Below are 27,548 nucleotides of genomic sequence, written 5' to 3'. Positions count from 1 at the left end.
AATAAAATATGATGGTCAAGGAAAGGCACTACCAGATTCCTGATTTTTAGCTACCATAGACTAACATACCAGTAGTTCTCCTCCTATAATGGCCTATGAAACCCTGATTTTGTCTGGAAATAAATTTTGAGCTTAAAACTAGATTGCATAAACTTGGGTTATATAAGCACACTCAAATACACTGGAATATCCTGCCCACCTAGCAACTTGAAAACATGCAAATGTGAGTAGATAAATAGTTACCACTTCAGTGGGAAGGTAACAGAGTTCCATGTGTCTCAGTGTATAGTCACTCTGGCTACATGATGACAGAAGTGTCTTTGGACAACACTGGCCTGCTCGGCTAAGAAACAGAGATGAGCACTGCCCCCGAGGGCTGGACATGATTGGTACCTTTTACCGTTACTTTGATATCCTTTGCATGGGAATAAGTCCTTCCATTTATATAAAGAAGTTAATTGGCTTGAGGATGCCCAAGTCAAGATATATTACTTTTTGTAGCTGAGCTGGCTCCCATGACAGGGAGCAGAGTCCTCACTCAAAGTCTTTCCCCAATGGTGCATTGAAGGGCTCACTTACCCATCCTTGAATCAGCTTAAACATTTATTGGCAGCAGCATTTGCAGAGGGATTAAAAAGGGCAAGAATGGATGCAGCATTACAATATAGACACTGGTTGGGGTTGCAAGATAGACAGCGGGATACACACATTTCTTTTTTTTCAAGTTTTTATTTTATAGCATGTAATTTCAATCTAACAGCGTGTTGTCTGGGTACAAATATTTTTAGGATATAATAATCAAAATGTTTACAACAATATAGTATCAACAACTATAATATTTACTTAATAAATTCAACATGCCTTCCTTATATCACTGATCCTATCCATCTATTTCCCTGTATCTAGCTCCTGTTTTTTCCAGCTAGCCATTGTTAAAATAAGTCCCAAGTCAGAAAGTATTCAGTTTCCTTCTTTTCCTTGATTATAAGTGTTAGCCTATCTTTTCTGCACTTTCTAATATTTTTTTAATCACATTTTCATCTGTTGGGATCTCTTAACATTTCCATTGTTGCGCAAATAAAATTCTAGCTGCAGTCAGTATATGTAAAATCAAATACACATTCCATTTATTATATTGATCCAGCAAAATGCCCAACCAAAATATCACTGGTTTCAAGTCAATATGCTGTTTTATCATTTTCTCCAGCCATGTATGGATTTTTGTCCAATATTTTTTCGCTTTTTGACATGTCCACCACATATGATAATATCAGCCAAGTTCCTCGTTTCCAACATTTTGCAGACTTATCCTTAAACATTTTTGCTAATCTTGATGGAGGAAAATGCCATCTATAAAACATTTTATAAAGATTTTATTTGTACTCAGTAGACTGTCAAGCATCCAGAAAGTATCCATGATATCAGTCACTCCGAGACATTATCTCTCCAATTGATTTATTAGGAACAGATCTGGCATGTCAAAAACAATTTCCCAAGTGAAGGTTTTTTCGTGCATTACACAGAATTCACCTTCTCTCCTACCACTTCTACACTTCATAAATCACGAGAACCAATTAACTTCAACTGGTAATTCTTAATACGACACACAGAATAACCTTGAACTTTTCAACTCCTCTAACTCTAAAGAAAAAAATGTGGCAGCTGAATTTCAAAGCTGACATAGACATTGTTAAGTTATAATTTCTATCCCATAAGTTCTGCCATTTACCTAACTCAATCAGATAGCCAAAAATTTTAGCCCATACTATCATTGTCTCTTTTCCTTGTTCATCTTCCATCTTAATACTTAATAAATAGTTATATAATTTCTTTATTATTTTTTCATCTGTCCCTTGTTCTTTGTAGAAACCATACATTTTATCATCCTTCTCATATCTAGATTGTATCTGCAAATATGACCACCATGTTATTTCAATCCCTTGATCACTCAGTTGCTATTTGGTTTTAAGTTCCCCCTTTTCATTCATTCATAATATCTTTATATCTGGTGATATTCTCCATATCAACAACATTTGGGTAGATCAATGCCTCCACTGTGGAGAGCAAGATCATTTTTTTCAGATAATGTTGTTCTTTAATTTTCTCCCATGCTGATAATAGTGCATTTCTAATATAATATCTTTGGAAATAGCTTTTTCCATACCATAAAAAGCATGCCAACCCAGTTGGAGATCATGTTCCTCCAAGGTCAATAGTCTTTTATTCCTCAAGCCCAAGTGAGTATCAAAGTCTAATAGTACAATTCCCAATCTGGTAGCCCAAGACCCACTCTATTTTTAGAATCTTGCAACATTTTCAAACTTATCCTGCTTTTTTCCCTTGCCAAATAAATTTTAATATTGTTTTGTTTAATTCCTCAAAGTATTTTTTTCCAATTTTATTGGTATTGTTTGAAATAAATATAATAATCTTGGTAAGATATTCATTTTTATAGTAGCTATTTTTCTATCAGTGATAATTGCAGATTTTTCCACTTCTCCAAATCTGTTTTAATTTGTTGTGTCAATTTATAATAATTATCTTCTTTAATTGTTACACACCTTGTTGTTAATTAAATTCCTAAGTATTTAACTTTCTTAACTATCTGTATGTCTATCTTCCTCATTAACTCTTTTTTCTGTGTATCTGTAATGTTTTTGGTTAATGTTTTAGTTTTATCTTTATTTATTTTCAATCCTGCAGCTTCCCCATATTATTTATTTTTTTAAATTAATTTTAGTCCAGTTTCTTATGGATCTTCCAGAATAAAAAGCAAGTCATCTGCAAATGCCTGTAACTTGTACTCTTCCTTTCTTATCCCCATACCTTTAATTTCATTATCTTGTCTAATATTTCTATTTAACACTTCTAATGTTAATATAAATAATACATACATTTCTGTAAAATCTGTGTCTTCATTGCCACAGTTACAACACCTGTTCATTGTTCTTTCAGCAGTGATCTAGGATAATAAAAAAATAGATTACCTTGAACTGCTTCACACTATCCAAATTGTTAAAGATAAGAATCAGCAGGTCACAGTTTAATTTTGAGGTGACAATGTGTCTTTTAGTGTTATAATTAATAATATGGAAAGGAAGGAGGGAGGGAGGGGGAGAGAGAGAGAGAGAGAGAGAGCAGTCGCTACAAAGTTTGGTCCAGAAAAAGTCAGCTTTGGTTGCCCAGAGTGCTATTTGTCCTGGACTGGCTTTCCAAGATTTTTCCTATCAGCTGCTACCTAGCTTTTTTTTCCACCAGAGTTATCACTGACTATGGCATGTAGAATTCCCTCTGAGCCATGGGTTCTCACTAACATATATTTAAATATTTTCCAACTGCACCTATTTGATGGAGGCAGTATAATCAAAGTGAGGTCATATAGCTGCATCAAATTGTCATTTAAACCTACAGTAGAGTCTTCCTGGCTTTTAGCCCTGTTGCCACCTATTGCTGCTATCCAGTCTCCCCTGGACAAATCCATTAATCTTACTTGTTCCTTGGCCTTGAATGTTGACGATGCCTGCATCGTATTTTAATAATAGCCTAACTGATAGCACACTCTTTGTTTTCAGCTTTGGCAGCTTGAGACTTCACAATGTGCAGGAAAGAGACAAAAGAAACAAGAGCTGGCAGTGTCTTTAGATGCATTTATATACATAATAATATCCTTTTGATCCATCACAAGGGCAATATTTTGGTAGCTGAAGATGCTGCATTTCATGACAAAAGGATGAAGGCCACAGATGACAGGGCCACATCCAGCACATGCACAAAGCTGGGCTTTTTTTAAAAAAAAAAAGATACAGATGTTTTTTCTCATCTGTATGCATGAAATGTGCCAAGAGTATTTTGAGCTTATGTTACTATTTTTTCATGTATTTCATATTTGAGAAAAGGGAAGCAAACCAAAAATTCTGCACTGCAAACAGAGGGGGAAGGCTAGGAATCAAGGGATAGAAACCAGAGCTGAGATCATTGTATTGTATGCCACTCAGAGTCATCTACGTGAAATGGACAGCTATATAAATTTAATAAAACTAATCATCTCTTAAACATACCAGAAATGCATAAATTTACTGGAACAATTGGCATGTTTCTGTAATTCTCAAAAATGGCTAGCATGATGAAAGTGGACATCTACTAGAAAACAAAACTAGTGTGAATGGTCTCCACCATCTCTTCTTGCTCTCTGAGGTCTACCATATCTGCATCCTTTAATCAAGGGTGGGATTCAAATATTTTAACAACCAGTTCTGTGGGCATGGCTAAGTGGATGTAGCTAGGTGGACATATGACTGGGTGGGTCAAAAGAGAGAAACTCTTGGAGCAGGAGGTTGGACTAGATGACCTCCGAGGTATGTTCCAGCCCTGGATTGCTGTGCTGTTTCAAAGCATCATTTGAAGCTGCGTCTAGTGCCAGGGTTTGTGGTCTTTCCTTCCTCTCATTTTTTTCTCCCTCCCTCCCTTCTCCATCCATCCATATCTCGTTCACTTTCCCTTTCCTCTTTCTCCCTTCCCTCTTTCTTTCTCCCTTCCCTCTCTCTTTTTTCTCCCCTCCCTTTCTTTCTCCCTTCCTTCCCTTCCATCCATATCTTGTTCACTTTCCCTTCCCTCTTTCTTCCCTTTCTCTTTTTTCTTCCCTCCCTCCCTTTATTTCTCTTTTCCTTCCCTTTTCTTTCTTTTTCTCTCTCCCTTCCATCCGTCCCTTTCTTTCTTTCTTTCTTTCTCTTTTTCTTTCTTTCTTTCTTTCTTTCTTTCTTTCTTTCTTTCTTTCTTTCTTTCTTTCTTTCTTTCTTTCTTTCTTTCTTTCTTTCTTTCTTTCTTTCTTTCTTTCTTTCTTTCTCCCTTCCCTCCCTCTCTCTTTCTCCTTTCCCTCCCTTTCTTTCTCCCATCCCTCCCTTTCTTTCCTTCTCTTTCTTTATTCTTTGCACCCCCTACACCCCATTTTGGGACTGGTAAGCTTCCCTGGAGCCTCCTTGGAGCAAAATCAGGGTGTGAGGGGGCTGTGCCGCACCCCCACCCCGTGTTTTTGCTCCCAGGAAGCTGCAGGGAGGTGTCCTAGGCCCAAAATGGGACACGGGGGTGTGCTGCACCCGCCCCGCACCCTGTTTTGGGCCTAGCAAGCCTCCCTGGAGCCTCCTAGAAGCCAAAATGGGACTGGGGGGCAGTGATCCCCCGTACCCCATTTGGGGCCTACCCTCCCTGCACTTATCTGGGAGCCAGAACCAGGCACGTGGGGACTCCTGGGCGGAGCAGGGCGGGGTGGGGTAGGGCCAGCTGGTCTTCAAAACTACCAGTTCACTGAACTGGATGTAAAATTAATATCCGGTTCGTCTGAACTGGTCCGAACTGGCTGAATCCCACCCCGCCTTTAACTGGGTGTTCCCCCTCGTCCCTGGGAAGTGGCACACTTCTAAACAAAACCCTGGGTTGTCCCAACATCATGGTGTCTATGGGCCTTTGCACTTTGGGATCTAACCAGGGCTCGGACATCTGTCTTCTATTGTGTATCCATTATGTTCTATATTCCCCTATTTTCTTAGAGTTGCCTAGATATTTAATGTATTTAAGTAGACACAATAGAGATAGGATGGGAATCAATACACAGACAGAAACTCTCATGTGAGTACAGGTAGTCCTCATTTAGCAACTGCCTTGAACAGTTTGCAGTCACAATGGTGATAAAAAATAACTTTGCAACCAATGTATTCATCATTTTACAGTCAATTAGTACAGGGTTTTTTTTTGTGTGTACTAATTGACCTGTGCCTGACCTATTTTTAAGTTTTCCCCTTCCTCCTAGAACAGAGAGATTATTTAAACCAGCTACCTCTTCCTGAGCTGCTTTTTCCCTCAGCACAGGGGAGCTCTAAAAAGTGCTAACTGCAAGTTAATATACTCAGCTCCTTTAGCTTAATTAGTTTGCTGCTTCTGCCTAACACTGACAAGACCCTAATCAGTTTCACACTAAAGGCTTTTGCTTGCCTCTGGTTTGTAGCTATGACTGTGCTAGGCAAAGAGCTGGCATTTGGGCATTCCTTTTGATGTCTATTCCCTGTTGTGTGCTTGCTTATATTCTTGTAATTCCTTCCTCTCCCCCCAAACAATGCAAATACAAACAATCCCTTTCTTACTGATTATCCAAGTAAGCATTCCACCAGAGTGTGGAACAGGAGTATAAGATTTGTCCTTTCACCTGATTTCTTGTGAGACAAATTACTTTACCATTCCTCAGCTGTTTGGGGTCTTCTGACAGTGTAAAGGAAAGCTCTGAAGTAAAATTATAAATATAGTCATGTAATTCTTCACTTAGCTACCATTTTGCTAAATAACTGAGTTGTCTTTCCCGATTGTGGTCACTAAATGAGGACTACCTTTATTGCTTTTGGTCAATTCAAGCATGGGGGAAAGCGGTTCACTTAGCAGTGGGGAAAGACTGTCTGATGGGTCCAGATAATGCTGGAGGCTAGTGTGCTGCTTTGCAGCATACCAGCTTCCCTTTCATGTGTTTATAAATTAAGTTTGTAATACTACAGATGGAGCATGCAGTCCTGAGAACCAATGGAGGCATCAGTGGCCAAAGGTCAAAAAACACAGGGGAGAGCCAAGGATTCAGGAGTGGGAATAAGGACCCACATAAGCAGCAACGCAACAGTCTTAGGCAGATGTGTGGTCTGAGTCCAATACATCTGAAAATTGCCACAGTGGAGAAACATTGCTATAGATTCCCCTTTAGACTCTGGCATGCTGGGTAGCCACTGTTTTACCAATAAAGGATAATATTCGTAGGTCAGGGTTGAAATGAGGGGGCTCTTGGTGGTCTCTGAGCTTGGCTATTTTCTTGCAAACTTTTCATTACTGAAACTAGGTAACATCAACAGTGCTATTTGCTAGGAGTGATATTACCTAGTTTGGGTAATGAAACATCTGCAAGAAAACAACCAAGCTAATAGAGCATGAAGCATCTAGTTTTTTTCCGGATTTTCAGAAGAGATGCAGGGACCGACTTCTGCTATCTGTATATAGTAGCTCATGTATAATTTTCTCCCACTTAATGGTTTTACACGGAGGCAACGAAGCAACCTTATTGAGGTGCCACAGAACTTAAAGCCGAAACAATAGGCCCGCTGAGCTCAGGAGACTCGCGCCCAAAGACCCGCGCAAAAGAGCTCGGTGATGACCAAAGGCCCCGTCGGCCTTTGGCAGATTTTGAAAAAATTTCGCCTGTAAAGTCAGCCCCTAACCGCGGGGAGGCGGGGCTGAATACCGTAGTAACTTGGGGCCCCAATGGTAAGCCTATATAAAACAACGAGGAGAGGAGGAGGAGGAGAGTAAGCAGCCTAGCACTCCTCCGGTTAAACAGAATATTTGATCTCCGAAAAAAGGATTTCCCTCGCTTACTACCCAATGGGAAGCTAAAATTGTTCTGGGCGGGCTCACAAGTTGCACAGATGCCTGCTCTCTCCCAATGGGAAGTCCGAGACGATGTTTAGGGCGGGGCTTTCGTTTCTTTGTGGAGTTTTACAAAAGATGGCCAGAGTAGGGAGCTGGAAGAAAGGGGGAGGGGCTTCCGCAGCCGTTGGTCCCACCCCTTTTTCTCAGGCGCCGACATCATTGAAGCAGGAGCGGGCTCTCCGTGCGCCAGTTGGCTTTCGTCAGCGGGTAAGCGGGTACGGGGGAAACGGTCGCGATGGGAAAGGAAGGAGGGAGCCGCCAGTTTCGAAATCCGAAAGGCAAAAGGAAGAAATTAACGTGGTAGAGGTAGTCGGGGAAGAAGGACCTGCGCGGGATCACTGAGCTGTGGCTCCAAAATGGCGGCCGTGGAGATGGAGAGAGGATGAATCATTCCCTCGTTCCCGGCACCCCTTAGCAGCTTTAGCGAGTTTTCTTCTTCCCCACTTGTTTCGGTCCGCTACTTTTCCTCATGAGTTCCTCCACACGCCTCTGGCTCCCTCCTTTCTCGTCTCTTTCAATTCCTTTTATCTACTTGAAATTATCTAAATGTGGAACTACGGGTCCCATCATTCCCAACCAACGAGGTTATTAGTCACGCTCACTAGGAAATAACAAAGTTCCTACTCTTCTGGGAGTGTTTTAAGGAAGGCCGTCATATGTTTTCTTCTCGACTACTTTATTTTAGGATCACTGCCGAATTATCTTCTGATTTGTTTCCTCTGCCTGAAACTCTCAGAGCGCTTTAAGATTCTGCTTCTCCATCCCCTTCCACTCTACTTTCACAACTTTCACCATCTGGTTGGTCTCTTTTCACAGGCAACTTTCATATGCTTCCACACAAGCAACTTTGTCACCTTGTTTTCTACAATTACTTCTGCCTCTTGATGGAAAAAGTTTATTTTCACCTTTTTTGTGTTGCCTAATTACATTTTTTTTTCTTATCCAGTCCCATTAAAACTTGGAAGTACTTTTTCTTGGTTGTAACTTTTTATCACAAACATTTCACACAAGGAAATGTGGCGCTTGTAGTTTCAAGTGACATTTATACCAAAAAATCCTTGTGCAATATGGTTCACCTTTTTATAGATATTACAAGGACAGGGTGGGTGTTAACAAAAAGTGGAGTTCATGGGTTTTGCTTTATTTTTCAAGAGAACATCCTTTGTCTCCCATCTGTGTTGAAACTGACTCATGTCTATTGGAGTTTTGAGAAAATTAGTTTTTGCATCTGTTTGACATTATTTAATATTTTCAGCTCCGAAACTGTAAAGTTAGAAAACAGGCCACAAACAATGTTTTGGATTTAACTGTCTTTCATAAAATATAGTTAAGCTCCATGGTTTTACAGAACATGATAGCCTAATCTATTAATCAGAGATAGAAATCTACCAGAATTCCTGCATACAATAGGAAGTATATGAACTGAGAGAAAAGGATGTTAGGTTTATAATGTTACATCTGAATGAGTGTATCTTCACCAACATTTAATAAAGCTGTTCTAAGTAATATACTGTTTTTACATTGAACAGTAAAATAAATAATCAGGAAGTAATTCTGCCTGTGTTAGAACCATTGTACCTCCGTTTTATTATTATTGTATTCATTTTTTCTGTACCAACCATAATTGATAATTAAGCTTTTCACTGCTCATCTTTTTAATAATAAAATGCCTGTTTAAATATTTCCTTTCAATTGTGATTTACTTTGTATAATAAATTTAGGAATAAAATCATAGGCAAGAACATGATAGCCTAATCTATTAATCAGAGATAGAAATCTACCAGAATTCCTGCATACAATAGGAAGTATATGAACTGAGAGAAAAGGATGTTAGGTTTATAATGTTACATCTGAATGAGTGTATCTTCACCAACATTTAATAAAGCTGTTCTAAGTAATATACTGTTTTTACATTGAACAGTAAAATAAATAATCAGGAAGTAATTCTGCCTGTGTTAGAACCATTGTACCTCCGTTTTATTATTATTGTATTCATTTTTTCTGTACCAACCATAATTGATAATTAAGCTTTTCACTGCTCATCTTTTTAATAATAAAATGCCTGTTTAAATATTTCCTTTCAATTGTGATTTACTTTGTATAATAAATTTAGGAATAAAATCATAGGCAACAACGTTGTTCTGGGATCTAGCAATAATCCTGGTAATTCTAAATAACACTTTAAATTCCTTAAAATACCCCTTCTGCAATAGCTCTTAATTTATTTTGTATTTTCTTCATGGTTTTGCTCAAAAAAGTCATTCTAGGTGTTTTTTTTCCTCATCCTTTTAAATATGCTTTTTCACCTCAGTTATTTGCTAAATAGTCTTTGGACCCAGTCCATAGTAACTGGTATATTTTCTAAGAGGAACTGGTAATATCAATATCCTTAAAAGTTTTAAGATTTAAATGGTTGATAAGGCTATAGTTATGACATAGTTGTGTATTTTAGTGCTGCAGTAATATAATTTGGAAAAATGGGTAATATTTTTCAGTTCATTTAGGAGTATACAACTGAGTAGGGACCTAAAACATGATTCAACTGTGTAAGTGTTTGTACATGTACATATAGATGCATAGAGGATATTTTCAATTATCACTGTGAATTTCTTGCAGGAAATCTGTGCAGTGTTATGTTGGACTGAGTTTCAAACTAGAAAGTCTCTAATTAGCATATTTCCTGAGAAGACATTACATCGCTTTCCAATCTGCTGTATTGACTTCCACTCCAAATCCGCAATTTGGGAATAGTACTGACCCCTTTTATTCGGTAGTTGTAAGAATTACAAAATATATCTGAAAAATTTTGATGTAAATGCTCCATAAAGCACATGAACCACATAAACCACAACTAAAGGGAATAATTAACATACTTTTATTTATATTATTTTGTTTATAGGAACAGCAGAAGTCCCCACAATGTATGCCAGATACTTTAATTACTGAATACACTTATTATTGGTCTCAGGTAGGTGGTGCTAGACCACCTGCTGTATGGAATCTTCTATAAAATGGGAGAAGAGGAAGGATTGCATCAAGCACCATTATTGGTAAGTAATAAATAATGTAGGGGATAAAAGTTTTTCACTAAAATGAGTGTATAGAAGCTAAAGTAATAGGAAGAAAAATTGATTAAACAATTACTTGTTACTTTATCACTGGTGCCATGTTTTCCTTCCTACATAGACTTGGTTCTCAGAGCATCATAAAGCAGAAAGTTTAGTTTTCATTCTATTACTCATACTAGATCCTAGTTTTTGTTCTTTATATCACTAATAGAAATGAAGGTATATTTTTCTGTACAGTGGAAAAGACAGAGTAACAGTTCCACACCCAATGAGCAGAAGAGGTCGACAATTAAAGAGAAATGTTTAGCAATGATTGTTGGATCTCCCATAGGAGAAGTTGGCATTGGAATAGTTATGGACTTATAAACTTGCATAGCACAATATGTCAAGTTCTCATTGATATGTTTGTTTTTAGTTTATATGATTAAACTTTGTATTTTTTTCACATACAAAAGTTTGTTTCAATATATTTTAAAAATCCTGTCTAGTTGCTTCTCTAATCCAAAAATCTGACTTGTGTTAATTCAGAGTTTCCCAACCTTTCTGTCTTTGTGGGCTGATGGGTGGGGAGAGGGGATGGTTCTGTGCTAATGCATCCTACTGCTCATGCAAATGGAGTGTGCATGTGTACACTCGCCTGCTGCTCATGCAAGTGGGGATGCGTGCACGTGCCATTTCTGCATCCCTGTTGCAAATAGGTCACAGGTCACTAGTGGGCCACAGCTCAGACGTTGAAGACCCCATGTCAATTTATTACCCTGATTTCCTTGTCTGTTTAGATATAACGCAAAAGAACCTTTATCTCTATATTACAAAGCTTTCTGATGTTGAGATCTGTTAGATCAGCAGGCCTCAGAAAGTACAGGTAGTTCTCACTTAACCATTCATTCAGTGCCTGTTCAAAATTATAGGGGTGCTGAATGAATAGTGCTTATAATCAGTCCTTGAAGTTCTGGCTATTGCAGCCCCCCAGAGTCGCATGCTCATCATTTAAGACCTTCCCTGCCAGCTACCCACTAGCAAACCTAGCAGGGAAGATCCCAAGTCATTCCGATAAGCTCACTACACTTGCATGGGACCCTGTTTTCCCAAGATTCTGTGCACTTGCATTGAACCGCACTCTCCTTCCCCTAGTTCTCTACTGTAAACAAACTGTATTGCCCCTCCTCATCCCCCTTCACTTGATCATAGTCTCCATTGGGCCACCCCTCCCCAATAGCATGAAGCACACACTATAAATGCAGTGAGGCTACCAAAAGCCTAATTTTTGATCACATGACCAGAGGGGTGCTGTAATAGCCCTAATTTGGGGGACTGGTCATAAATGCTATTCATTCAATGCTATTGTAACTTTGAGCAGTTGTTGAATGAATATTCGTTATGTCAGAATTATCTATATTCGAATGCTAAAACATTTTACTGTCTTCAAATATTTCTTTCTACATCATAGTCCCCCTCTTAGTGTTGGGAAAGAAAAAGGAGAGTTATATCTAAGTAATAACAACTCTGAGGAAAGTTGGACTTGACTAGCTGAAAAATCACTGAGTACATTTCTATGAATAAAGATGGATTTGAACCTGGTCATCCCTATCCTAGTTCAGTATTTGAACTGCACTGCTCGGAATTCTTTCCTTCTAATCAATTATTTATTCCTCTAATAGCAATTACATATGTTAATTCTTGTCTGCAATAATCTAGGTCATTTTTGGTATATGGGGGGCAGTTTCTAGGGCCACTCTACCTATAGGTGATATTGGCTGTGAACGTCTTCGAATTTTATATCCAATTTTTCTGGTAGGATAATGGGAAAATGCTACATTAAAGAACTTTGGTCTAATGAACTTCAAGAAGAGGTATATTTTTCCTTTAATAAATTCTGCTCTCATCATTGAAGTAAGACAGATAGCTTTCTCAGAAATGCACTCATTGTAGTCCATTTAGTTAAAAAAGTATAGTGCAGTAATTAAAATTCTACAATGCATCATGCAGCATAATATTCTGGAATGCTTATATAATAAGGGAATATTGGAGTTGTGAACCCATGTAAACATTGCAGACATCTCATTATAAAAGGAAGGTTTCTACTATGTGAATGCAGTGCTTTTGCTTGAGAGTAGATGCTGCTTTGACATTCAAATACAAGTAGTCCTTGACTTAGAACAGTTTGTTTAGTGACAGTTCAAAGTTACGGCACTGAAAAAGTGATTTATGACCATTGCAAGCATCCCCATCATGTGATCAAAATTCAGACACTTGTCAGCCGATTCATATTCATGACATTGCAGGGTCCTTGGGTCATATGACCTTCTGACAAGCACACTCAATGGGGCAGCCAGATTCACTTAACAACTATGGTGGTTCATTTCACAACTGGCAAGAAAGGTCCTAAAATGGGGCAAAACTCACTTAACTGTCTCAGCAACAGAAATGTGCTCAATTGTGGTCATAAGCCAAGGACTACTTGCATTTGGTACTATTCTATGAGAGTACAAAGTTGAAATCCTGAGTAAGATCCTGTCTTGATGGAAATCAACTGTCATGGGGAAAGTTGATCACACATTTTTAGGCTAAAAAAATACACAAGGAAGATGGGGTCATAAGTATCTTAAGTTTTGAAGGTTCAGAATGGATTTCTATGCAAGAATAAGAATCTGCATGAATGAATTCATAAATTACAACTTTTTTTGAGCTTTCAAGTCAGGGCTGACTCCTGGCATCTACCTGGACAAGTCCCTGCAAGATTTTTTGGCAAGATTTTGGAAGTGGTTTGCCATTGCTGTTGCCTTCTTTCTATGACTGACAGAAGGACTGGCCCAAAGTTACCCATCTGGCTTCATATCTAAGGCAGAATTAGAACTTGCAGTCTCCCAATTTCAAGCCTGGTGCCTTAACCACTACACCAAACTGGCTATCACTCAAAAACTACTATTACTGTAAGTAACTTGCTTGAAAAAGACAGTGTTGGGGTGGGAAGTAAAAGAGACTGGAAAAGAGGGTTTGTTTATGGAGGAAAGAAACAAATTGAGCAGAATGGCAGACAAAATGAAATGACCTTGCATGTCCACATTCCATCAATCAGAAATGCACTATTTAGTGGTAAGAAGAATTGAAGAACCTCTTATGAATAATTGGAAGTATGTATATGGTTTCAGATTTTTTTCTGGCAGCCTTTTATGGCTAGGGCAGAAGTGGGGAATGATGGCTCTTTTATGATTTGGGGACTTAGCATGGCTGGCTCAGGAATTCTGAGAGTTGAGGTCCACAAGTCATAAAAGGGCCATCATTCCCCACACCTGAGCTAAGGCAATAAAGCCTTTTACCCAGGAGTGTCAAACTGGATTTCTTCAAGGGCCTGTTCAGCATTGTATTTCTCCTCCGTGGGCCAGCTAGGGGACAAAGGAGATAAGACGGACACCTCCTGCAGCACCCTGCCGGCCAAAGTTTGATACCCCTGGTCTTACCTATACACTATTGCTAACTAAGATAAAATATGCCTCTGTAGACATTCTACTTTCAGAGTGAAGGTGTGTTAATTGTATATCCAAACTCCTTTCATTTTAACTTTATTGATTCTCAAATACAGAAAGTTAAAAGATAAACACAAGAAAGAAAATGTTTTAAAAAGAAAAGAGATCAAGAAAGTTAAAGGTGCAAGAAAGAAAATAGAAAAAGAATTATTTCTGATTTTGTTTAATATGGTTATGAATAAAAATATATCAAACTCTTTAAAATTAACATTTGTTGACAATATTTCTACAATCACATTAAATATATATATGTCACATTTGTCAAAACACCATTAACTATGATACAACCTTTACAGATGTGAATTAACTTGATTCCTTTAATAAAATTCATATCTTTCAGAACTTTAAACAAAAATTGCCAATTCAAATTGTCAAAAGCATTCTTAGCATCTAAAATTATTAGTACAGTTTTTTTTCACTATGTTAAACAGCTTTCATTTAATATGCAAATCTTTTTTAGAAGTTAATTATATTTTTCTGTTTTCACTAGGACACAATGTTTGTACGTGGACTGAAGAGGAAATGTATTGATGGTGAAGATGATATTGAAGGAAATTTTACTGGCTTTAAAGCTATTCCTTCGTATAACCTTCAGCGCCAGTCACTGCTAGACATGTCTTTGGTAAAGCTTCAGCTCTGCCATATGCTTGTTGAACCTAATCTGTATCGTTCAGTGCTTATAGCCAACACAGTACGACAGATCCAAGAAGAAATGACTCAAGATGGAAGTTGGCAGATGATAAGTCCTCAGAGTACAGGACCAGCCTCTCTTGACCGTCTTGTTTCAACAGATATTCTCTGTCGTTCTTCCAAAGAGCAAACTGAAGAAAAGCTTGCTCAAGAATATAGTGGTTTCTCTAAGAATTTTGAGGACACACAACCACAAGAGAATGTAGACATCTTAAGGCCTGCTGTACTACAAGCATCCAGAAGCTTGCAGGGAAACATGTGGGAGATGGATAGCATTCCAGAAAATAGAGTAAACTTCCATAAGGCGTCATTAGATCAAATATTTGAAACCTTAGAAACTAAAACTTCTGACGCTGTTGAAGATCTTTTTTCAGAAGTTGATAGTTCTTATTACAATCTTGATACTGTATTAACAGGAATGATGGGCAATACAAAAATGGGACACTGTGATGTTCTTGAAACCTTTCCTCAAGGAGCCACAAATTCTAATTCTAACTGTAAGTCTGATCTTAATGAGCTTGATCATTTTGTAGAGATTCTGGTTGAATCTTGAAACTAAGAAAAATCCTTTGAAGCTAGGTTGTAAACAATAAAACTTGAGATATTTTGTTCTCCTAAAGCTGGATGTGATCTTCCCTTACACTTGCCCCCAATTCACATCATTTTGCAAAATTGAGTTAATTTATAAAATTAACCCATAATTTGTAGTATTCAGTCTTGTAAGCATATATTTTAGTGGGCACAGTTCAGATAATCAAAAGAACACATTTAAATTGTCAAGAGCCCAAGCTTTTTAAAAATTAATTTAAATCTACAACTCATTCTATATCATAAATTACTTTGGAACTCCCTAATTTTCAGCACACTGGCATGTCAAAAGATCTCTAGCTGTAATCATGTGCTCAGTATTCTGACCATGCATTTTTTCTATTTCTGAGGCCTAACATTAAGGGACAAATTACTATATCAGGATTCTTCTTTCTTGCCTATTTCATAGCTGCAGGGTGCAACTGTTAAAAGACACTCCAGTCCTTAAAATACCACAAATGAAGTCAAGTACTTCCTGCAGCCTACCAGAATCTTGAGATTGTACCACTGAAATTCAGAAGCAAAATGATCAAATTGAGTATGTTATTTCCCAGAAGTATTTTACTCTTAACCACCCCAGAGAAAGAGGCAGAACTGAAGATTTTAGTGCATTGCTTCTAATGATATCACCTTACACAAGGGACTAAGTTGCAGCTTCTAGCCCAACAAAAATTATTCATCCCTGGTTTAAATTAAGAAACTGTCAACTACCCATGGCATCAATACCTACTGTTTTGTTTTATGAAATTAATTTGGCATAAAGACGAAATGCTTGCTTTTTTCTCCTTAGTTTCACATAAATACTACGTTCTGTAAGTTTATTTACCACATGAGCTCTTGAAAAATTGTAAAGCAGCAATTTCTCATTTTCTTAGTCTTTTCTGTTTTTCTTTTTAAAATTGTTTTTTAAGTATCAATGTTCAGAATATTATAGCTATTTTCTGAAGATATATTTTTGCTATGAATTGTGTCTGAAAACTGCTTATTTAATATCTTGAAATATTTGCAGTTGTATTTTTAATTGTTTTGAAAAAGGGACTTTTCTCCCTTAGAACTGACTTTCCCTGCATAGTGCAGTACAGTAGAAATGTGTAATTGTAACTACAAGCATTCAGCCTTGAAGTAGAGTATTAGAGATCAAGTTATTCTTGAAACTTAAACATCTGAAGAAGACCTTCCAATAGGCTTCAGGAACTCTTGATGCATGTAAACTTCAGTTCAAGCCATCTTTTTGTTATCTTCAAGCATAAATTATATGTGTTTTATTTATAAATATTTATATAACTATGTCATCAAACAAATTACTGGCTGAAGTTTACCATTTACTTTTATATTTAGGGGAAAACACCCCTTTATTGCACTAATTACTAACCAACTGTTACAGAGGCCTTTGAGTTCTCCAAACTTAAATTGTTCTATTTGCCAGTCTATAAATGTGCATTGCTGTGATTCCTTTTAAACATATCTCAGCAAATTATTATTTAAAAGAAACATGCATTCACATGCATGTAATTATCTACTAAAATCCTAGTGCATACCATTTACAATAAATTGCCCAATTTTTTTCCTTGTTAACTGGCGATATAGGTAAAACAATTGAAAGGTAAGAAAAAAAGTACTAAATTATTTTGAGAAACATAAACATTTGCTTCAATATCAATATAACTATTACCATCACAGGCAGTTTTAGTTATTTTGCATTTGTTCCCTGTGATTAAAATTGAATTGGTTGCTTGTTTAAAATAAATTCTTTGAAAATGATTTCTCTGGTGATGCTGAGATCAAATTAGATTTCAAAATATTGGACACATTTTCTCCCAGCATAAGGTCATAGATGCAGTATATCTTTATGTAAAGGAAGTTAACCATAACTTTTTAAACCAGTAAGGTTCATTATGCACAATTAAAGCAACTGCTCTATGCATAAAGATCCATGTCTTCTGTGTACATCATTAAATGTCTTGGTTTATATATTAGAACTTGACCATTTTGCATGATTATCCCTTCCTGAGATTTAATGGGGCAGCTTATAAGAAAGTAGCTTCATGACTGTGGCCTTAATAATTTAAGTGCTTTTGAAACAGCTAATTTGAATATAGCACTGTATGTTTTTTAATCTTGGCAAGTACTGTCTAATTTTGTAATTCAGTTTTGTGCCAGACCACACAATTTGTAAGGAAATCTTTCTTAAACATTTGAAAGTGACTAATATCTTTTTATATTAAAGTTGAACCTGAAATGACTATTCTGATATTAGTAATTTTTGTATACTAATTTTGGTCTTATGAGAACAGGACTGATGAAATTCCTTTCTGAGTAGTAGCTTAATTGTTTTAAAGTAGAAAATATTTATTGTAAGTTATTCTTGCTTTTTTAGGGTAAAATATATTTATCCAAACAGGATTTAGAACAGGGGTGTCAAATTCTCAATGACACATTGTCACGTGACATATCACAACTTTTTTCCCCCTTTGCTAAACCGGGTGTAGGCATGACCAGCGTGTGACACATCTGGCCCACGACTTTGACACACCTGATTTAGAGAAAATCTATTGGAACCTTTAAAGAACATAACATTACAGGATTTTATATCTAGTTTTAGTGTTGGGGATCTTCACCCTATTTTGTTCTGTAAAATATTCACAGGCTGTGGATCTTTCCATATCAAAATACTAAACAGAAAAATTGTAACTAGATAATACAAAAATGCTATCTTTTGAAAACTGGACAGTGTGAAGCTATAGACTAGTCCTGCATTACATCAGTCCCAAATAGGTCATAAATCACATTCCTAATGGTAATACCACCGTAGAAAAGGACATAAATGGCTACAAATCCAGTTACCGTACCGTACAGTCCAAACAATATTTTCTATACAGAAAGGAACCTACAGGTAGTCCTTAATTAACAAAATTGGGACCAGCAACACAGGCATAAAACAAAAACATTAATTATGACAATAAGCTCCAGTTGTGGTTTTTTAGACCATGTACTAACTGGATTTAGAAAAGTTTAAGGAACAAGGTGTTACTGCTAATGAACACTGGGAAATTATGAAAGCCAAAGGCTACCCAAAAGAAGCCAGTATGTGCTTCATTGGCTATAAAAAGTTTTTTAGGCTGACCATCTCATTGCCTCATGCAAAATTCATATGCCTAACTGGGAACAACTTATTACTGCTTCAGTTCCCTTTTTAGGGTTAACCTCAAGCTGTACTATGATCAGGTGAGTGAGGCTTCTATTACTTGCTTTTTTTCTGATTGCAGGGAGTTTCCTCTGAAGGGTGGGAGGGTCAGTTTGGGTCTGATAGCCAAAGAAAGCAGTAGGTGGATTTGGCCTGGTTATGTCCAAAAGAATAGTAAAGGCAATTTATTTTTTTTATTACAGGAAGTACTTAAGATCACTACAGTTACTACAGCTATTGAATGGATGTTTTATAGTCTGTAAAGCACTCCTTGGCATTGTATATGATTGTGCTGCACCCACCCCCCACACATTTGACTGCATATCAAATGGGTCAGCTTTATGACTCATTGCAACCTTCTATGGTCACCTAGTCACAATTCATGTTTTTGCCAGTTTCCAGAAAATAAATGTTCATTCAAATGAATGTGTTTACTTAATGACTGCAGCATTCGCCTAATGACATGGTAGATAACTTCTGTCTCGTAGGATCACCTATCAACAGTAATGGTACAAACAGTCAATAAATTCTACATTTCCCAGTGAAGGGTGCCTTGATGCTCTCTGAGCTTGTTTGTTTTCTTGCAGATGTTTCATTACCCAAACTAGTAACATCAGTGCTTGTTTAGCACTGGTGAATGTTACATAGTTTGGGTAATGAATTGTCTGCAAGAAAACAAGCTCAGAGAGCACCAAGGACGTCTCATGTCAATCCTGAGCTACAAATATTCTCCTTTATTAGTACATTTCCCTATCTTATACTTCTGTTGTGATGCTTTTTGTTATTCTACCACTGGAAGCAATGGAGGGTGCTGGCTCTGCTTTCTGTTACCCATCTTTCCAACACTCTGAAGTCTCCCAAGCTGCTAGAAGGAAAAGAAAAATTCCTTTGCAGTCTTTCTTTGGGATATAACAAGCTTGAGAAATAATGAGAAAAACTGCATAATGAAAGACAAGGTTCAATCTACACAAACCATTTTTACTACCTTGAAGCAAATTAAGTACAGTATCACCTATCCATTAGTGTTTCTCCAAAATTGTCTTTGTAATACTGTTTTACAGGAAAAAAATAGATCAACTGAGAACTAGTAGGAAATGTAAGGTAATTGTAACCAAGAATGCAGCTCTTAATATGCTAAGGCCTTGTTTCTTGGCTTTACTGCTAACTGGTTAATTATCTCAGTTGCTATATAATTCTATTTTGGATGTTTTTGTTGTTTTAAAACATTGTTTTGTTTTTATAATTTTAGAACTATAAGCTGCTCAGAATCATTGGTTGAGATGGGTGGCTGTAGAAGTTGAATAAATAAATAATAATTGAAAATGAAATTAGTTCACCAGAAGAGAAAGTTATCATATACTGAACTCCGCCTCTCTAGTTTATTAACTCATAAACACTGAGCAGTTTCATACAATACCAACTGATTAAACCCTTTCTCTTTTAAACTGTACCCAGCAACATTCTATGATCAGGGCTCTCTGACTTTTTTGAAAAAACAGTAGATGACAAAAAATTGTGGGGCTCTTGGATAATTAGCCTATGAGATAGTGTTGGGATTACATTTTCACTATCCTTGTTCCACTGGTCATAAGTGATAGAGCTGAAATAGTCTCCTCTTAATGTAGGTCACCATGACAGAACTATAGGACTTGAACTCCAATAAATTTTTGAGGGCACACCAAAATATGTCAACAGGTATCTATCATTTCCCCGCTTAAAAATTAAAATTGTTAAGAAAGTAGTCCATCTATCAATAAATGCAAACTTAAGCAAAGGAACTGCTCCATTTCAAAATGCTAACAGCCCTTCCCCTACAAACTATTTTTCCTTAAAATTAAACCATTGTTAGGAAAGTCCATAAAAATGCAAACTAGGCAGTGGAGCTGCTCTATTTCAAAATGCCCACAACCCCTCCCCTACAAAAGTACCTTGGACCTTGGTTACATAACTTTGTGACAACTAGATTCTTAGTTCAAGTCAGCAAAACGAGTGATAAAATTTTTCCCAAATTGTACCATCTCCAATCAGAGGAGAGACTGCAAGGTTTTTCTTTATCTGTGCCTTGGGGTATGGGGTATAAATGCAGCTCTGCAATAAGTACTTTAAAAAAGGAATGCATGACAGGACATTTCATAGACATAATACTATGTAGGAAAACTTGTTTTTGTTGATTGTATGAAATTGGAAATTAAAGTTCCATGACAGTGTGGGTATACGTATACATATATGCATACACATATAAATACAAAAAATGTTATCTTGAACATTTTCCTACAAATATATAGAACTATGAAGGCTGTTGCTTAGCAATGATTTACTCTGAGTCATAGCATTGTTTAATTATTCACTGAATTGCTTTCTACAAATGATTTCAAAAGTGCACACACAAGTTTTGCTTGCCATAGCCAATTGTGCCAAGATATTCTGATGGTGCAAGTTTTTTAAGGGGATGCAAGTGCAATATAGTTATATGAATGGCACAGTACTTATCTTGGAAAGTGGGAGGGGTATTGCATATTTGTATAATACTTATGTACTACACATTTTCTATTCTGCAAAGCTGGACAATAGCTTTAGAGAATAGCACTTTGCTTTAAAAAGTGAAGGATCTTTTTTTTAATGAATTTTATTAGATTTTTTTAAAACAATAAAAAATATCAGGAGCTTCTATTTAGAATGAAAAAAGGAAAAAAAGCAGACAATGCAGAAAAATAAGAAAAGGGGAGATTATAAAAAAAAAACAAGGGGTCCTTGGTGTTCTCTGAACATAGTTGTTTTGCAGATTTTCATTATCCAAACTAGGTAACATCATCAGTCCTAGAACCAAGCTCCACGATCACTAAGAACCCCTCATTTCAATCCTGAGCTATAAATATTCTCCTTTACGGATTATAACGAAGTGACTTTCAATTTTTGTTTATGGCAGTTATATATTAGCCTATTATTCTATGGTTACATCATTGCTTATATTTTATAATACTTTTGTTTTAATGAAAACCATATATCATAACTTTATTTTTTATTTCCTGAAAAAAGTCAATAAATGGTTTCCGATTATCATTAAACTTAGTCAATGTCTTATTTCTAAAGTAGTCAATTTGGCCATCTTAGAAAGTTCCATCATTTCACCATCCATTCCTACATTGCAAGTAAAGTCAAATCCTTCCACCTTGTGCATCTTACTGCAGTTATTATATATAAAACCAAAACTGCATAATTTTTCCCCAGCTGTTTATCCATCAATCCCAAAAGAAAAGTTTGTTTTCAATTGTATATGAATCTTTAAAATCTTCTGTATTAGTAAATGTAATTGAGCCCAAATTTTTCTGACTTTACACATCCAACTAAGACTGTTGTTGGTTACATTTCCAGCATAAGTTTGAAGACTCTTTATACATTAAAATGGTTTTCCACTGATATATATATCAAGTAATACATCATTTTATAAAAATTTTCTTTATTGTAAATTTTTATCCTTCCAACCACATATTTTCTCACTGATCTATTTATTTGTGTATCCCACATTTTAGACTTTTAATCATTACAAACTTCCATTTGTTTTTGTTTCATACTTTAACAAAAGATTTATACATTTTAACAATTATATGTTGACCATTTGTACACAATTCCATTTCAAATTCAGCCTTAATTACTCAAAACCAAAAGTTTGGTAGCTACTTTAAATCTTTCTGTTAACTTTAGACAAGAAAACTATTGGCATCTATATCCTTCTACTACTAACATTTCTCTTGTTTTTATTCTACATTCTCCTTGACAAAATTCTAACATGTCTTAGGAAGTCAACCATTTATCTTTAGTAATCATTTATCTTTTGTAAAATATACACTTAACTTGGTTTTATCCAGTGGTGGGATTCAAATTTTTTTACTACCGGTTCTGTGGGTGTGGCTTGGTGGGTGTGGCTTGGCTTGGTGGGCAAGGCTTGGCGTGGCAGGCGTGGCAGGGGAAGGATACTGCAAAATCTCCATTCCCACCCCACTCCTGGGGGAAGGTTACTGCAAAATCCCCATTCCCTCCCCACCCCACTAACCTGATTTCCAGCTCCTTTCTCCTGTGTAGAGCAACAAAAGAAGACCCAGCCGATCAGCTGGGATTCAGGAGGCAGAGAATAGATGGGGGCAGGGCCAGTCAGAGGTGATATTCAGCAGCTTCTAACCAGTTCTGGAGAACTGGTAGCGGAAATTTTGAGTAGTTTGGAGAACCGGCAAATACCACCTCTGACATGGCACAAAAGTCATTGAATAAGACAGAATTCACTGGCTTCATGAAAGTAAATCATAAACCGTATTCTACAAATCATTGCAGCTGATTTCCCACAATCTTTTAATCCAAACTCATACAAGTACCATGTGGTATACAGATTTAAACTTTTAGCAGAAATAAACAGTAAAGTTTTACTGGGCTGCATTTTCTGCTGAATAGGGTGAGGCAAGGAGAGAGGGCTGTAGTTTTCTACATATAGTAAATGATAAGCGCAATATCCTTGATATGCTATTTTATTGTGTCTAGAAATGAATGCAATGGCACACTAATTTCATATCATTGCAAGGGCAAGTGCACCAAGTATATTAAGTCATCAGGAGCTGAGCTCATCTCAAAGGAGATTGTTTTCACAGCAGAATTTATATACAGATTTCTTCTCAAAACACAAATATAGCAAAAGCATACTAATTTCTATTTTTCTGCCCCAAAAAGCTTAGCAGTCCTGACTTATGATGCAGAAGGCCACCAAACTGCCTTTGAAAAATTATGGTACTTCTGTCATATAAACATTAAGATTACAAAGGACATACTAGATAATGTTGAGGTTCCTACATCCACTGCAACTTTTTTTACTTTGGCTCAGGATGTACTGACTAGATGATTGATTAATTGACTGACTGTTTTTACATAAAATATGGCTATTTGGCTTATTGTGATGTGAATATAAACATTCATGGAATAGGGAAGAGTTGTAAAAAAAAAAAAGACAAGACAGCAGGCTTAGTAGCATGATCAGAACTCTGGCTCTTGTTAACAATGATGTTGCAAAAAGGCAGGCTTCAACTGTGCTACTGTACTGAGATTGCTATCTTATCTTTTTTACCTCCAGTGCCTATGATTATGTGTACAAGTCATAAAGACCTATGCTATATGCAAATATCAAGTAGGGTTGTACAATTTCAAAAAGGATTTAGAAGAAATGCTTTGGACTTTGCACTAATGTGACCATAGCATCACTACTACCAATTAGAACAGACATATGTTTATCAGTTTCCACGCAAGCTTTAAAAAAGGTATCTGTTTTGCTGAGTGTCATTAAAATAAATTTTTAAGCACCATTTGCTTTTAGCCTTGTTCAGAAACCTGAGAATAGGTTGGGGCTGCTTTAATGAATACAGAAAGGTACAAGGGTCATGCTTTGTTTGAAGTGCTTCTTCCAAATCATTTCTGCACAGCTCTGATATCTCACTATCCACAAAGCCCAACTTGAATAACAGGTAGTCCTCATTTAGCTATTGCCTTGTACAGGGACTTTTTGCAGATACAAATGAAACATAACTTTGTGACCAATTTTCACATTTATGACTTTCATAGGTCTGTAAAGTAAAGCTGAATGAAAGTCAGAAGGAGAGTTGCATTTTTGCTTAGTGACAGCTTTGCTTAATGACCAAGTTTGCCCTGGTTGCTAAACAAAGATTATCTGTATTTTTAGCACTTCCTCCCAATAGTTCTAAAAATCAGCTAGGTTGGGGGAAAAATGGGCGTTGGTACTTACCTGACACGCCATTTCTAGTCGAGCTGCGTAGAGCATCCAGAGAGTGGGAGGTGCTCTAGTCTTCACCAATTGCAGGCTGAGCTATAATTGAGGAACGCTCCTCCTTCACCACGTGTCTCCTCCATGCGTTCCCCAGTTTTTATGAAGACGAGAAGACAAACAACTATCCCCTCATCTTAACTATAAACAACCTTAACTACAAAAAAACAATATGCATCGTTGGCCGAAACAGGATTCCCCACCAGACGGACCAAATAGGGTGGGGCTGGATGCTCTACGCAGCTCGACTAGAAATGGCGTGTCAGGTAAGTACCAAAGCCCATTCTCAATCGAGCTGCTCCGAGCATCCAGAGAGTGGGACATACCAAAGCATGGCCTGTCCTACGGGGGGGACTCCGTCTGGCTTGGAGCATGCTCTGGATCTCTCACCACTTGCTGAAGGACTCGTCTGCCAAAGGAGGCTTCTGTCGAAGCAAAACCATCGATTTTATAATGGCGAATAAATGGAGATGGCGACGACCAGGTAGCCGCTCTGCAAATATCATGAATAGGAGCCTGAGTAGCCCAGGCTGCAGAAGTAGCAGCACTCCTTGTAGAGTGAGCAGTTACTCCACTGGGAACAGGAAGCGCCTGTGACAAATAGGCCTTGCATATTGTAGCTCTAATCCAACGGCCAACAGTAGACGGGGAAACTTTGCAGCCCAGCGTCTTTGGTTGAAAAGATAAAAACAATGACTCCAACCTCCTGATAGGCTGAGTGCGACTGATGTAGATAAGGAGCGCCCGTCTAACATTGAGAGTATGCCACTGCCTTTCTCTTTCTTGAGAAGGTCTTGGACAAAAGTTAGGAAGGACAAGCTCCTGTGATCTGTGAAAGGCTGAGTTTATCTTGGGCATGAAGGAGGGATCTGGTCGCAGGACCACCCGATCAGCGTGGAAAACGCATAACTCCTTTCTAACGGATAGAGCTGCTATTTCAGATATCCGATGAGCTGATGTAATTGCCACAAGAAAAACCACCTTGAGTGTGAGGAGTTGGAGTGACGTCTCTCTTAGAGGCTCAAAGGGAGGCTTAGTCAGTGCCGAGAGAACCTTGTTGAGGTCCCAGGTCGGGTATCTGTGAACTACTGGAGGGTGCAAATTAGTGGCACCTCTAAGAAAGGCTCTAATGCGAGGATGGTGTGAAAGCGGGCCAGATAGGTTGCCAGAGATAACGGTAGATAGGGCCACCACCTGCCTCCTTAAGGTATTGGGGGAAAGACCTTTGCCCATCCCTTCTTGCAAAAAGGCCAGAATTTGTGCGATTGATGGAGAGATCGGATTAATGTCTAAGTTGTGGCACCTCTTACAAAATATGTTCCAGGTGGCATTGTATATGTGAGTGGTTGAAGGCCGTCTGGCTGCCAGAATAGTGTTGATGACCAGATCGGAATGCCTTCCTTCCTTAAATGGTCCCGCTCAACCTCCAAACGGTCAGCTGAAGCCATTGTGGATTCGGATGCTGAAGAGGTCCCTGGGACAGCAAAATCTTGTCCGGTGGAATCCTCCAAGGAGGGGCCACTGACAGGTTGTGAAGATCCGCAAACCAGGGTCTCCTGGGCCAATACGGGGCCATCAGAAGAAGTTCCGCTTTCTCGAGGATTACTCTTTGGATCACCTTGGGCAGCAGCAGTAGGGGGGGGAAGGCGTATAGGAGCCCCATGGGCCAAGGGCAACGCAGGGTATCGTGGTTCTCGGCCCCCTGGGTGGGGTACCGGGAGAAAAACCTCGGTGTCTGGGCATTGGATGGGGACGCAAACAGGTCCACTAGCGGTAACCTGAACCTCCCTGAGGCTTCCCGGAAAAGGGAGGGATGCAGGTGCCATTCGGACTGGTCGACGACGGTTCTGCTCAACCAGTCTGCCTGAACGTTGGAGGCCCCCGAGATGTGCTCCGCCTTTATGGATAGCAGATTGGCCTCCGCCCATCGACAGATCCGTTCGGCCTCTTTCATGAGCTTGATGGAGTGAGTGCCCCCCTGCCCGTTGATGTGGGCCTTGGTCATAGTGTTGTCCATCAGGACCAAGACGTGACGCCCTCGAACTTGAAGAAGAAAGGTGCGCAATGCCAGGTATACTGCGTGGAGCTCTAACCAATTTATGCTGCAAGAGTGTTCGGTTACTGACCAGGTACCTTGAGCAGACAGCGAATGAAGGTGGGCCCCCCAACCTGTTAGGCTGGCGTCTGTTGTGAGGGTGACCCTCTGGGGTCCTTTGTTGGTAGTGGGTCTGGTCCACCAGAGTAGCGAGGTGAGAACCTTTGGAGGGATCCTTACCACGAATCTTGAATTGCTCCTTCTTGAGTGTTGATAAGGTAGCAGGAACCATTGAAGGGATCTGGAATGAAATTGGGCCCAGGGAACAATGGATATACATGAGATCATTTTCCCAAGTAATTTAGATAGGTCCAGCAAAGTAGCTTTCTTGGCCCGCCTGATGGCCTTAATCGACTTTTGAATGCTAGCAAACCTTTCCGGGGAAAGGAAAACTTTCCTCTCAACTGAATCAATCACCGCCCCTAAATGAACTATTCGGGTAGAAGGGGTAAGCTGGCTCTTTTCCCAATTTACAAGGAAACCATGATCCTGAAGCACTGAAAGAGTGGTTCTGGTGTCCCTCTCAGCTTGGCCTTGGGTTGGAGAAAGAATGAGAATGTCGTCAAGATAGCAGTAAATACGGACAGGGAGTTGTCTGAGGTGAGCTGCTAAGGCTGCCAAAACCTTGGTGAAGGTCCTGGGGGCCGAAGTTAACCCAAAGGGAAGGGTTACATATTGATAATGACAGCCATTGTAGTAAAATCTCAGATATCTAGAAAAGGAAGGGTGAATGGGAATATGAAGATATGCCTCTGAGAGGTCAATGGAAGTGAGCCAGTCTCCTTCCCTGGTGCCCTGTAGGATGGACTGAAGGGTATGCATTTTGAATTTATGACGAACAATATAATGATTAAGCCTTTTTAAATCTAAAATGGGCCTCCAACCCCCAGAGTGCTTAGGGACTAGAAAGAGGAGGGAATAGAACCCCTCTCCTCGTTGTGAAGGTGGCACGGGCTGTATAGCCTTAATATCCAACAGATGTTTAATGGCGGTCTCTAGGAGAGCGCGCTTGGTATGATCCCTGGAAATGGGAGAAACCATGAAGTGTTCGGGTGGAAGGACTTGGAACTGAAGGGAGAAACCAAATTGGACCGTGTCTTTAACCCAAGCATCAGATGTAGAT

The 27,548-nt window shown here is 38.3% G+C and overlaps 1 protein-coding gene across 3 annotated transcripts; it reads left to right on the top strand.

The window, feature by feature from the left end:
- Positions 1-7,423: 7,423 nt before the first annotated feature.
- On the top strand, positions 7,424-17,573 carry CDCA4 (cell division cycle associated 4). Of its 3 annotated transcripts, none has more exons than XM_026698594.2 (3): positions 7,424-7,662; positions 10,355-10,505; positions 14,541-17,573. In XM_026698594.2, the coding sequence occupies exons 2-3, from the start codon at positions 10,467-10,469 to the stop codon at positions 15,291-15,293; spliced, it is 792 nt and encodes a 263-aa protein (XP_026554379.1). In that variant the 5' UTR covers positions 7,424-7,662; positions 10,355-10,466; the 3' UTR covers positions 15,294-17,573. The 3 variants fall into 3 exon arrangements, with proteins under 3 accessions (XP_026554379.1, XP_087778410.1, XP_087778408.1); XM_087922284.1 differs by lacking the exon at positions 7,424-7,662 and adding an exon at positions 13,327-13,456 and having other exon boundaries at positions 10,358-10,505; XM_087922282.1 differs by lacking the exon at positions 7,424-7,662 and adding an exon at positions 13,213-13,456 and having other exon boundaries at positions 10,358-10,505.
- The last annotated feature ends 9,975 nt before the right edge of the window (positions 17,574-27,548 follow it).

Source organism: Pseudonaja textilis, chromosome 1 (genome assembly GCF_049901715.1).
Source record: "Pseudonaja textilis isolate UNSWEBS1 chromosome 1, rPseTex1.2, whole genome shotgun sequence".
Classification (NCBI taxonomy): Eukaryota; Metazoa; Chordata; class Lepidosauria; order Squamata; family Elapidae; genus Pseudonaja; species Pseudonaja textilis.
Note: the sequence above shows the minus strand (reverse complement) of the source record. Positions and strands in the feature narration are given on the sequence as shown.